Source organism: Micromys minutus (assembly GCF_963924665.1).
Source record: "Micromys minutus genome assembly, chromosome: 14".
NCBI lineage: Eukaryota > Metazoa > Chordata > Mammalia > Rodentia > Muridae > Micromys > Micromys minutus.
The window spans coordinates 1,650,303-1,663,454 of NC_137983.1; the positions used below are offsets into that span (position 1 = coordinate 1,650,303).

Genomic DNA, 13,152 nt, shown 5'->3' on the forward strand with positions numbered 1-13,152 from the left:
CCCGGAGCAGTCCGGCCTGGGTGTGACATCACGGAGAGCCACTGCGCAGCCACTCTCTCCAGATCCCTCAGCCAATCCCAGCTTCGACCGCCTTTTAGTGTTTTGGTCCTGAAAACCTTGTGCTTGTGGATCGAACCCGAACTATAGTTCTCAGGAGGCGTTGCAAGGTTTCTATTTCAACGCCTCCGATTGGTTTCGTAGAACTACGTTTCCCATAGTTCCCGGCGGCGGGGTCCTGCTTCCGGCCTACGTGTCTCCCAGGAAGAAGGCCGGTTAAAGGTGTGGTGACATGGCTCCTCCGGCTCCCGGCGCGGTTTCTGGCGGCTCTGGAGAGGTAGACGAGCTATTCGACGTGAAGAACGCTTTCTACATCGGCAGCTACCAGCAGTGTATCAACGAGGCGCAGCGCGTGAAGGTGGGCAGTGTGCGAAGCAGCTTCCAGCGCTCTGAGGTTCTGGTCTGTGACTCGGTTTCTCTTAAAGTCAAATATTGTTTTGAACTTACTGTGTAACCGAGGCTGACCTTGAAGTCCTACGCCGCCTTCAGTCTCCACCCCTTCAGTGCTAGGATGACAAGTGTGCACCTCTGTGCCCAGCTTCTAAAATTCTGTTAGTTGTTGTCAGGGGCTCACTTTGTAGCCCAGGCTGACCTGAAGTCAGGGTAATGGTAAGGTAACAGGTTTGCGCCACTGGCTCCATCTTAAAACCTCTTGCTATTTCGTTCCTTCCCCTATCCCCCTCTCTTTTTTTTTTTTTTTTTTTTTTTCTTTAAGTGTCCGAAGCCAGGCATCATGGTGCACGTCTCATGTCCCAGTACTTGGGAGGCAGAGACAGATTGATCTCTGAATTCCTGATGTCCGTGCCTCTACTCTAGAGTGCTGGGATCACAGTGTGCACAGCCATGCCCAGTTTATGCAGAACTTGGGGTGGAAAGCACAGCCTCGATGCCAGTGCTCTACCATTTTGTTTTATGTTTTAAACAGTCTCACATAGGCTGTCCCTAGATTCAGCAGTCTTGCCTCAGCCCTCCCAGATGCAGGATGACAGGCCTGTGCCATGTTTCCCAGCTTGTGTTTAGTCCATTAAAGATGGGAACAGTGTTTGCAACACCTATGTTATTGACAGGATCACCCATCACTTATTCCTCTCTTCTCTCGTGTGGAAAACCCAACATTCCTGCTGGGCTCAGCGAGGGATGGAGTTGATGGAACTCCAGGCTTTCTAGATTCAGTAGTCTTGGCAACAGAGGCCAAAGCAGGCAGCCAGGGAATGACAGGAGAATGGCTGTGGAAAGCAGTGGTCGTGGGCCTGGCTGTTTTGAGTGTGAAAACAGCCTAGCATTCCATGGTCAGGGTGTGATGGGCTAGGGTAAAGTGTGTGAAGGCTTGTCCTAACCAGGCTAAAAGCTCTGTTTTCTTAAACTTCTGGACAGGTAGTACTTTCTAGCTTTTCCAGTGGTATTGACTGATGATGTCTAGCTCCTAGAAGGTTCTCTCTAGTCCCAGGTTCTTCTCCCATCTCAGAACAACCAGATGTGGGGTCTTGTCATCCTTAGAACTCCTTATGTCTCCCTCTGGTCACTTTCCTCTGGGTCTCTGCCTTTAAGGACTTATGTGGTTAGGTGTAAGTCCCTGATTCTGGACTCTGAACTTTAGAAATGCGGGACGATAAATGTTTAGTCACCAGTCATTTGCCCAGCAAGTGACTTCAGTGACTCTCTGTGATACTAGCATCTTTCCTTCCTTTCCTTATGCCTTTCAGGTTTTGGGGGTGACATCAAGGCTCTTGTGTGCTGGTCAGATGCTCCTTAACTCTAGCCACACCCTATATCCTCGCCCAATGTCGGTTGAAGCTTGTGTTCCCTTTCTCTCATCCCTTTTAGTACCTACTACAGACCCCCCAACAGTCCCACCTCAAATATCAGCCACCCCAGTCTCCACCTGGGGACCTCAGGGTGTCGCATAGTTTAGGCTAGTCCTTCAGCTGAGTTCCCAGGACACCTTCAGACAGCATGCAGGTGGCTTGGTCACACATCTGTTCCTTCCTTTCAGGGAGGGCACTAGAACTATAGGTGGATTGAGGCAGGGCCTCTGCCTGCTGCAACTTCTGGCCCCATGAGAGCTGCTAGTTGCTAGACTGTGGTGATCAGGGGCTCCTCAGGGTGTTTGGTCCCATCTACTCCAGAGTCTGAGGCAGGAAGATGATTAGAATCCATCCTGGGTGCTGTTGTGGTAAATATTAAAAGTATGGCTTATCCTTTTATCGGTCCCCCGCGGTCTCACTCTGCAGATGCGGCTCCATTGTGGTCCCCACACCACTTGGCACTCCAGGCCACCTCTAAGAACTCAGGCATGGTTCACTCTACCGCCCTTGTTGTTTCTGCCCCGGTGTTTTCTTTCCCCCACCGCCCAGCACAAACATGACTCCAAAGCCTGACAGCTTTTCATGTAGATTTATATATTAAATTCTCAATCCACAAACCCTCTATACAATAAGATTATATCCAATAAACAAAGATACAAACTGCCCTTCTATATAAGATAAAAGACCTATAAAATACCTTAAAATATTCAATTTACCTAATGCCAATCCAGTCCACCTGGATCCAGATCACCCTTCTCAAACTCCATCTTGATTCCCTCTCCTTCTTTCTCTGCCCCCTGTCTCTACTTCTGCTCCCCGACATTTTCCTGCCTATATTTCTCCTGTCCAATCATGTATCACCTCAACATAAATCTACAGGGTGGTAACTAACCACTCACCACAGAATGGCCTGGCCTGTGTGCCCAAAACTTCAGTGGGTCTAGTCTCCTGTCTCATTCCCACCTCTGGCATTTTGAAGTGCTGGGGCCTGCACTCGCTTGGCATGCGCAGTCATCTGTGGCTCCTCAGCTCACACCTCTGCGGTTCATTTAGCCACTTCCATGCTGCAGAACATACAAATCTTCAGCTTCAGAAAAACTAGCAGCTCTCAGTTGCCTCACTGTTCCAAAGCTGTGGTCTCCTTCACACTCGGAAATGTAGACTTTAAGGGATGGGAAGGCCTGAGCTTTACCCCAGGAAAGCCTCACTGAGTTTAGAGTCCAGGCTGATCTTGAGCTACCTGAAATCTTCCAGCCTCAGCCTCCTGGGTGCTGGCGTCACAGGCTAGCCTCTTCTGCAGCTTCCACCAACCAGATCTGCAGGTCTATCCTGTCCTTACACTTCTCACTGAAAGGTCCTGAGGGTATTGGTGGGGAAGCCGCCTCTTTTATGCACAGGGCCACAGGGGCTGGAGGGTGGCCATATTGACGGTGTCATTCTCTGGGTGTCCTTTGAAAGTTATTTATTAGTCAGGCTTGGTACTCCTAGCATGTGGGAAGGCAGAGGTAAGAAGATCCAGCTTGTCTCAGCTATGTAGTGAGTTTAAGGCCAGCCTGGTCTACATGAAAGCCTGTCTACAAAACTTCCAAAATAATAAAATCAAAGCCAAACAATTTCGGCTTGTCCAGCACCCAGCAGGGCTGGGGCACGCAGTGCTGCTGCTGTGGTCATAAGGCACTACTCTCTGTGACAGCTGGGATGATGGCAGAGCCTTCTTGGGCTCACATCAGTTGAGATAAGATTAGGGCTTTTCCACACTGTAAGCCTTCTGTGGAGGCTCCTTTGTGGCTTCTGGGCCTCCTGGATTCCAGCTAAGGCCCAGAGCCATTAGCCTGAGTGCCACCAGGCAAGCTGCCCAGAAGGCTCCCCAGCCTCACTTGGCACCTCTCCCCACAGCTGTCCAGTCCTGAGAGAGAAGTAGAGAGGGATGTCTTCCTGTACAGAGCGTACCTCGCACAGGTGAGTGTGGGCAGCCTGGGGAAGGGCACAAGGTCTGCAGGACAGCAGTGGGCATCCAGGCCTGGGGCCTGTGTCAAGATGCTTCATCATGGGGAGGCTTGGGTGTGTGTGGTCTGAGGACCTCGGGCTCCATTCTCTCCTTCCATTGTATAAGTCCCAAGAATTGAACTGAGGTCATCAGGCTTGGCAGCCGTCTTATATATAGCCCAGGCTGGCCTTGAATTCACTATGTAGCCCAGGATGCCCTTGCTTCTTCTACTTCTACCTGCTTTGTGTTACCATGCCTGGCTTCATCATTATGCACATAAAACAAGCTGTTCAGGATGTCACAGTCCTGTCATCTCAGCACTTGGGCTCCTGAAGCAGGAGGAGCTCAAGTTTGAGACTACCCTGGGCTACACAGTAAAATCCTGCTCAAAACAATACATTTCTAGTGACCTCATTCTGGCCCAGGGCAGGACTCAGGTGCCGCAGAGGAGCCTGCTAGGCAGCCTCATCACAGAATGGGATCACCAGCCCCAGCCTAGGGTGTGTGCTTTGTGTGCTTCAGAAAATTGGGTATGACTCTCAACAGGGCATGGTGACACACATAATCCCCAGCTCTTAGAAGGCTGAGGCAGGAGAATTGCTGCAAATCTGAGAGCAGCTTGGGTGAGAAAGACACAGCAAGAAGGGACAGGTGGTTCCAGAAGTAGCCATAGATGTCAGGAAGAGGTCTGCCAGGTAGGAGAAAGTGGGGTACAGCAGACATCCTCTGTCCCCACACTGCTGACACATGTCCCAGCTACAGCAGCAAGGAAGACGTGGCGACCTTGCTGCCTGCTGCTGATGCACTTGGCACTACTGGCTTGAGCAGTGTGTTGGTGATGTTGGCTGTGGGTTGGGAATATGAAGCCTTCATGTAGGAAGAACTGATGTGCACCTGTGACCGTAGAGGAAGTATGGCGTGGTCCTGGACGAGATCAAGCCCTCCTCGGCCCCAGAGCTCCAGGCTGTACGCATGTTTGCTGAGTACCTTGCCAGTGAGAACCGGAGGTAAGGCTTGGCCAGGCCGGTGGCACTAGGTCCAAATAGCCTGGAGCCCAGGGTCTGCTCCAACCTGCAGAGAGGGTAAGATGTCCTTACTTCCTACCCCTTCACTTCTATGTCTCCATTTCCCTCATCTGCTCAGTGGAGTTGGTGACAGACGCTGCTGAATGTGCTGTACGTGCATATGGCTTCCTAGCACAGAACAGAAACAGGGCTCTGGTGACATTCAACATGCTCTGTCCTAAAGCCTCAGACCCAAGAGCACTGTCCCTTAAAGCTCTGCTGGCCATACCCAGAGTAGAGCATTTCTCACCTGCTTCTCCCAAGCCCAGGCCTGCTCATAGGCTCAGCACAAGGCCATGGCACAGAGGCCTTGAGGATTCCCACCACCTAGAAGTTGACAACTTCTGATGCAGTTGCTCTGCTGTCACACCCTCCAGCTGGCCTGGAGTCCCTACTCCCAGGCTCCCAACTTGTTTTGTCATCCGCGTAAGAAATAAGAATGGTGGCTGCACCCATAGAGGGCCAGGCCTTCCCGGTGCTCTGTAAAGATGGCCACTGTTGCTTGTCCCTGTGCACTCCTGGGTCCTGAAGAATGGGATCCCTCAGAGGCATGAGGCCAACTCCTGCCCTAGCCTCACTCTGAGCAGCCACATCTCATAGGGACAGCATCGTGCTGGAGCTGGACCGTGAGATGAGCAGGAGCGTGGATGTGACCAATACCACTTTCCTGCTCATGGCCGCCTCCATCTACCTCCATGACCAGAATCCGGATGCGGCCCTGCGCACCCTGCACCAGGGCGACGGCCTTGAGTGGTGAGTGGCCTGGAGCCTGCTTCCTCTGTGTTCTCTCTAAGATGGGCCCACGGGCCACAGGTGTCCTCTGACCCCACACATTTGCGGGGCATGTGTGAGCGCACGCGCGCACACACACACACACACACGCTTCCACACAAAAACTATCGAAGAAAAGGGAACTCGGTAAGTCCAAGCTGAAGGATCCCAGAGGGAGAGTGAGAGGGGATCCAGTCTGTTACACATGTGTATGAATCGTCAGAGAGTTTACAGTTACTAAAATAAAGATTAAAGGAGGAAGTAGGGCTAAGCAGGTCAGGCAGATACCTAAAATCCCATCCCGTAGAAAGCTGAGGAAGGTGAGTCAAGCCTATACACACATACATGTGTATATACATATATATTTTTTTCCTCCTGAATTTGGGGACAGAAATGTACAACAGTGCGTGTGTGTGCTGCAGAGCAGAAGACAATTTTTAGGAGTTGTTTCTCTCCACCATGTGGACCCTGGAGATCAAACTCAAAGCATCAGACTTCATAGCAAGTGCTTAGCCTCTGAACCATCTCTCAGATACCTTAGGGTTTTGAGGCTAGCCTGGGCAACATAATGAGAGACCTTGTTTCAAGTGGGCGTGGGGAAGCAAGGGCATTTACCTGCCATCCCAGAACCTGGAGGTGGAGGGGAGAATATCTGGAATTCAAGGTTACCCCCAGCTAATCTCAAATTTGAGTCTAGCCTAGGCTACATGGAACCCTGTTAGAAAGAAAAGGGCAGATGAGCGCTTGGAATTGCAGGAAAAGTAAAATGAAGAGCAGAAGAAATGGAGTTGGTGACTAAAGGGCCTGGGGTCAGCCTGTCTAGAAGGGAAGCAAGGCAGAGTGGCCACATGAGTCACCTGTCCTCCCTGGAGCTGAGACAGAGGCTGATGACGGCAGGCAAAGGTCCTGCAGGGCAGTGGTGTCAAGCAGTGTCTCTGTGTTGTTGCCCCACACAGAGGCAGGGCAGGGCGGGCTCCTCTGTTTGGCCTGCAAGAGGAGTGCAGGCAGCAGGGCTCTACCGGCAAGTCTGCCCTACAAACCCTGTCATCCCACTGGAAAAGTAGAGGTGTTTCTCTTGGCAAGGCCAGGTGCCTGCCAACCACTGTCTCTGCCCTGTCCACAGCACGGCCATGACGATTCAGATCCTCCTCAAGCTGGACAGGCTGGACCTAGCCCGGTGAGCCACAGCCAGGACCACAGTGCCCCATACAAGTGACACACCTCCCTTACCTAGCCTCTCCCTGGGGTCCTTGGCTGGAAACAAAGGTGTGGGGGCTCTGCCTGCTTCCCTCTGTCATGCTGTGGGTGGACACTGCCCTGTAGGATGCTGGGAGGCTCTGCACAGGACATGTGGGAAGCCAGGTTCTATCACAATATTGGGAGATGGGATAGGGGTTGTTGGTGATGGAGTAGCAGCTCCCTAGGCTGTGGCAGGCTCGGAGCTTATCATAGGCAGTTCCACACAGCTGATCTCTGTCCCCGGGTAGCATCTCTCTGAATCTATACCATACCGGGCAACAGGAGGGCCAGACATGCCTTCTCCATATCAGCTGGACACAGACTAGTAGGAGAGTGTGTCAGGGTCTATCTTTAGGCTCTGGCCCCCCAGGCCACTCAGTGCCTGGCTTCCAATGTCCCAGGAAGGAGCTGAAGAGGATGCAGGAGCAAGATGAAGACGCCACCCTCACCCAGCTAGCCACTGCTTGGGTCAACCTGGCTGTGGTAAGCTCCACAGGAATCGGGGAGTCCGGTAGGAACTAAGAAGTGTCACTCCGGTGGCTGTAACTCTCTGTTCAACCAGGCCTCACCCTAAGCATAATGGCAGAGTCCTGCAGACTCTAGAAGAGGCTCTTGGAGGGAGTGGTCCAAGCCAGGCAGCTCTCTGTGTCTCCTAGATTTGGAGTGGCTCTGTTCAGCTCTCAGGGCTCCTTTAACGGGCTCACACTGCCTGACTCCTGCCAGCTGCCTTGTTCTGGTTCCTGGGCTTGGCCTCCTTTCTGAGCTCTTTTGTCCATAAGCCTTTACAGGAGAGCCCAGCTCTGGCCTCTCTAGTGCTCCTCCTCTTGGGTGGTAATGACCTTAGGTTTTCTGGAGGTGTACTTACTTATTTTCAGTTTGAGTTTTTGTTTTTCTTTCTTTATGGGACTGGCACAGTATGCAAGGTCTTTCTCGCTTGGGCCTGGCAAGTAATGTGCACTTAACTACACCCAGTCAGAATTAACTTATGTACACTTAACTTGGAAGGATTTTATTTTGTTTTAAAAACAAGTGTCACATAGCCCGGGGTATCATCTGATTGGCCACGTGGCTAAGGCTGTTTTAGAATTTCTTGTCTTCCTGCTTCTATTGTCCTAGTACTGGGATACAGGCGTGTACCCCATGCCCTGCCCCTCTTAAAGATTGATTTGTGCATATGCATGCAGTACTTAAAGAGGCCAAAAGGGGGTGTCAATTCCTGGTCCGGTTACAGAGTGGTTGCTTACCCATCTTCAACTCCCTGACCTTTTTTTAAATTTAAAATTATTGAGCCAGATGGTAGAGGTGCACACCTTCAATCCCAGCACTCAGGAGACAGAGGCAAGTAGATCTTTTTGAGTAAAAAAAAACAGCCTGGTCCACATAGTGAGTTCCAGGACAGCAGGACTACACAGAAAAGCCCTGTCTCAAAAAGCCAAAAAGAATGTTAATTTTTATTTTAGATAGCACTTCATAAGGTTCCATGTGGTGGCCTTGAGTTTACTCTGTAGGCAGGCAGGGCTTGGACTGTGCATACATTAGTTTCCTAGGATGAGACGTGCATGTGCAGAGGGGTGGAGCTCTGGTGTTCAGGTCTGGCAGCGAGCACCGTTACCTGCTGAGTCGCCTCACCAGCCAAGGCTTGAACTTCTGTCCTGCCTCACCCTCAGAGCAGCTGGAGTTACAGGCCTGCCCTGACAGGTCCCACTGCTTTTTACTGCTTTGAGACTCAGTGTCCCTATGGTCTCAGCACAAACACCACATCCCTTTTCCACAGCATCTTAGCAGTGTTAGAGCAGGCAGTATGGCAGGAGGGATGTGTGGCCCGTTGTGTGTCTCACACCCTCTATTCAGGGTTCTCTGCTGGAAGGGAGGTGGGCCTGAGCTGGTCTAGAGAGTGACTCGCCCTGGGCTGCGTCAGAGAGGGTGTCGGGCCAGCAGGTGGCCAGCAGTTGACATAGTTGTCCCCACAGGGTGGTGAGAAGCTGCAGGAAGCCTACTACATATTCCAGGAGCTGGCCGACAAGTGCTCACCCACATTGCTGCTGCTCAACGGCCAGGCAGCCTGCCACTCGGCACAAGGCCGCTGGGAGACTGCGGAGGGCGTTCTGCAAGAGGCGCTGGACAAGGTGGGTGGGGCACACCGTGGCAATCATGGGCATCCCAGCATACCATTATACCCCAAACCATTGGAAACCCTCCACCCTGCAATCCTTGTACTTGGTGGCCAGAGTGCTGGAGTGATGGGCTGACTTGAAATTAAAGAGGCATAGCCAGGCATGGTGGCACGTGGCTTTGATCCCTACACTTGGAAGGCAGAGGCAGGTAGATCTCTGAGTTCGAGGCCAGCCTGGTCTACAGAGTAAGTTCCAGGATTGTCAAGGCTACACACCAAATTGAGGGCTGAGGCTTGTCCTGGACTGTCCTTAGGAGGACACAGGCATTGCCTGTTCCTCATGTGTGTAGGGCTCTGAGATGTCTTAAGGAAGGACTGTGGGGAAGCCTGTCACCATTGCACTTAGGAATTTACAACAGGATGATTATGAGTTTGAAGCCCAAAACTAAGAAAGTCATATGGAGTGAGCTCCCACAAGGGAAGTCTGCGCTTACTGCTGGCCTACACCAGGCTCTTGCAACCCAGGTCCATCATTAGGACAGTGGCCATGCCCAGCAGGTGGTCAGCACAGACGCTGTGGCCACAGGCTTTGGGGAATTTTAAACACAAAAGCACTTTTGTGGGACTTGGCACAACTAGTTGTTTCCCGTTTGCTTGTCCCCAACCCTCACCTAACGCTGGCCTGCCATCCCTTAGTGGAGAAAGGCTGGTAGTGTAATTTTGGGGGTGGGGGGGGCAACTTCACAATTAACCAGCAGTTTAGTGTACAGCAAGGGAACTCGGTGCCCCCCCCCCAGCTAGGAAGACAGACCCAGGCCAGACTGAGCAGGAAGCACAAGGCCCTGGTCCCTCTGCCTTGCAGAGTGCATGGTGAAAAATCTGGGACAGCCTGGTGCCATCTACCTTCCTTATGGTAGCTTAGGCTGGCTCTTTCTGGCCTCAGTCAGGTGTTGGTCTGTGGGTTCAGGGCTTGGGTTCTGCTGACTGCCTATTCTCCATCTTTTTCCAGGACAGCGGCCACCCTGAGACCCTCATCAACCTCATAGTACTGTCACAGCACCTGGGCAAGCCCCCTGAGGTAGGCTGTAATGTGACTCAGGCTCAGCCCCTTCAGGATGGTGGTGAGGACAGAGACAGGGTGGGCAGAGACCAGTGAGAAGGAGGGAAGAGGAGGCTGGTCAGCTTCCTGCATAGGTAACAGGATGCAGCTTGCTGAGCCCTGCGCCAGCATCTTTTGCTGTCCTGTGGAGGACAGACGGTGTCCTCACTGCTGTGTAGACAGGGCTGGGCTGGCGCTGCCTTGCTTTAGGTCCTAGGACAGTGGCTCTCAACCTGAAGGTTACATGAGCCTTTCACATACCTGCACATCAAATGAGTACATTACAATTGAAATGCTGAAAGTAGCAAAGAAAATGTGGTTGCGGTCAGCACATGAGGAACTGAATTAAAGGGTCACAGCAGTAGGAAGTTGAAAACCTCTGTCTTAGAATCTAGGACATGTCAGCTCAAAGACATCAGCCAGTCTCTCCGTCCTGGCCAGGCCTCCCTGGAGCCTCTGCTGCACACCTGTGGCTATCTGGGGGTGTGAGGCCAGGATTCCTTAAGCATACACTGGCTCTGGGGTGGGCGGTGAGGATCAGGGTCCCTCCCTAACTCCCACCCTATCCTGCACGGTAGCATGGCTTTTGGATTCCCATATCTGGCCAACTAATTCCACCCCACTCTCCTCAGGTGACAAACCGATACTTGTCACAGTTGAAGGATGCACACAGGACCCACCCCTTCATCAAGGAGTACCAGGCCAAGGTGAACGGAACGGTTTTCTAGGGATGGGGATAGGTTCCTGATGAGAGGGAGAAGGCTGTGCTGTCTCACGCTGTGTCCCATCTCCCACTGTAGGAGAACGATTTTGATCGCCTGGCACTGCAGTATGCGCCCAGTGCCTGAGGTGGAGAGGCCTTGGTAACCCCAGCTGTGTGCCACGGGATGCTCTCCTCTCTTCCTTGTCTGCCAATAAAGTCTATTCATCGCCTCTGCCTGATACCCACCAGGCACTCATTCTGACACAGGTGGGGCTTGGAGGAAAGTCCTGCTTCAGGGTACCCCACATGGTCCCCTACCTCCCTCTGTCCCTCCATCCCCGGTTAGCCTCAGTTGGCATCCAGGGAAACTGAGGTACAGGCCCATCAAAGCAGCCATCAGTGAAGGATGCTGCTGCTCAAGTCTAGGACCCTAGGCCTGTTGTCTGTGCTGCCACTTTGCACATGATGGGCACAGAGCCACTTCAGTGAGGAGTCCCAAACAGGTAGGGTCCCACTGGACAGGAAGGAGGGCTGTGAGCCCTGTGCTGGCTCTGGGCCTCTGGTCGTGCTTGTGACCTCACCTTAACTGCTGGGGTATCGTCAGACACCAGCTCAGATGCCACTGCAGTGCAGCCACTGACACTTGGCCCTGTGGCAGAAGGGGACAGTATCAGCCTAGCATGGGATCCATTAGGGAGCCCTGGTCATGGACCTACAGCACACATCACCCCACACCTCATTGGCAGGCATCCCACCTACACGGCCAAGAAGAAACTCAGGCTGCATGGGCTTCTTCACTTGCAGATGGGCACTGTGTTTGCCAGATGGCACCAGAATTTGCCAGGAGGGACTGGGAAGGGCCCCAGCCCCTAGCCTGTCACCTCCAACTGTCAGGAGAAAGAACAAGAGCCCCTCACCCACAGGGGTTCCCGGTCCAGAACACTTGAGTAGTTGTGCACTCTGAGGGAGCCGTGGGGGGGTTGTGTTCACTGCCATCTCCAGCCACATGGGACCCTCAGACACACTCAGTAGTGGGCCTTCCCTAGACTCAGGACAGTCCAAGCCAAGGGCACAGATAGCTCAAGTCTGTCCCCGGGGTTGAGGGCTGGAGTGGGACTCATTGCCCACCTGGTCAGTGAAAGATCCTGTCTCAGAACTAAACAGCAGGGGTTGGAGGGGTGGTGAGCACTGGCTGCCCTTGCAGACTGTTCAGGCTCAGTTGTCTGTAACTCTAGTTCCCAAGGGATCTGATGTCCTTCTTGCCTCTGGGCACCAGACAGAAAAAATACACCAAGTGACTATGTCTTTTTAAATGGTCAGTGTGGCAGGGCTGGGTGGGGGGTGTCAGTGTTCACATGCACTGCTTTGCAGAGGACTGGGGTTCTGAAGCCAGCAGCCAACAGCAGCCTGTAGCTCCCCATCCATGGATGTGCCTTCCAGTCCCGTGAGCATGTATACTCATGTGGCATATGTGCACACAGACACACAGGTTTTACATACTGATGGAGGAAGGCCGTAGATATCTGTCGCCCCTGGACTCGTCCCTTGTGCATGCGGGCACATGGTGCGTGTGCGCACGTGCAGGAGGCTGGGGATGTGGCCCCGTCGGTGGAGTGCTTACCTAGCATGCACAGCCCGAGTGCCACACCAGCGATGAGTAAGCCTCACATGGCAGTGCCTAGCTGCCTTCCAGGCACTCAGAAGGCAGAAGAGAGAAGAGTTCAAGGCCATCCTCAGCTACACAGTTGGAAGATCTGCACAGAGGCCAGATCTGCACAGAGGCCATGTGGCTGGAGGAGTCAGTAGAGGAAACTGGTCAGGCTTTGGCTCACTGGTGATGGAAGAGCAGGAAGCTGGTCTTGGACAGTCCTCCTCCCACTACCATTTGTCAGCTCCACCCTCACAGTCTACCAGTGAACCTCTGGGGCTAGTCTAGGACACTTACAGGCTCTGCATTCAGACACAGGCAAAGGGTGACTGCCGACCCCAAGCATGGATCGAATCTTTTTTTTTTTTTTTTTTGGTCTCATTGCTTTTATTTATTTGTGTATAATGGCGCCCAGGTGGAGGTCAGAGGATGATTTCTGAATGTTAGTCTGTCCACACCTTCACCCGCTGAGCCATCCTGATCGCAGAAGAGCCCTCAGGGCAGTCGCAGACTGAGCAGAGGACCATTAGGTCTCAAAGCCGTACCTCCGGAGGGCAGGAGGTTGTGCCGTGCATTGTGAGGGGCGGGGCCTGGGAGACCACACCCCCTTCTTGCTCTGGTGGGGGCCTGCGCGCCCCCGGCCTGGCTGCTGCGCGTGACGCGAGG

The 13,152-nt window shown here is 52.9% G+C and overlaps 1 protein-coding gene across 1 annotated transcript; it reads left to right on the forward strand.

The window, feature by feature from the left end:
- Nucleotides 1-47: 47 nt before the first annotated feature.
- COPE (COPI coat complex subunit epsilon) lies at nucleotides 48-11,077 on the forward strand. The gene is made up of 10 exons (XM_080929113.1): nucleotides 48-415; nucleotides 3,759-3,821; nucleotides 4,756-4,856; nucleotides 5,514-5,666; nucleotides 6,808-6,861; nucleotides 7,325-7,406; nucleotides 8,894-9,049; nucleotides 10,046-10,114; nucleotides 10,768-10,842; nucleotides 10,936-11,077. Exons 1-10 carry the CDS (start codon nucleotides 290-292, stop codon nucleotides 10,981-10,983), a joined length of 927 nt encoding a protein of 308 aa, XP_080785239.1. The 5' UTR covers nucleotides 48-289; the 3' UTR covers nucleotides 10,984-11,077.
- Nucleotides 11,078-13,152: the final 2,075 nt, after the last annotated feature.

What these genes read in the sequence shown, in the direction of transcription:
- COPE (XM_080929113.1), top strand. Translation starts at nt 290, where the DNA reads ATGGCTCCTCCGGCTCCCGGCGCGGTTTCTGGCGGCTCTGGAGAGGTA. An exon ending in CTTGCCAGTGAGAACCGGAG is followed by an intron (nt 4,857 to 5,513) that starts GTAAGGCTTGGC and finishes CACATCTCATAG; the next exon opens with GGACAGCATCGTGCTGGAGC. An exon ending in TGCAAGAGGCGCTGGACAAG is followed by an intron (nt 9,050 to 10,045) that starts GTGGGTGGGGCA and finishes ATCTTTTTCCAG; the next exon opens with GACAGCGGCCACCCTGAGAC.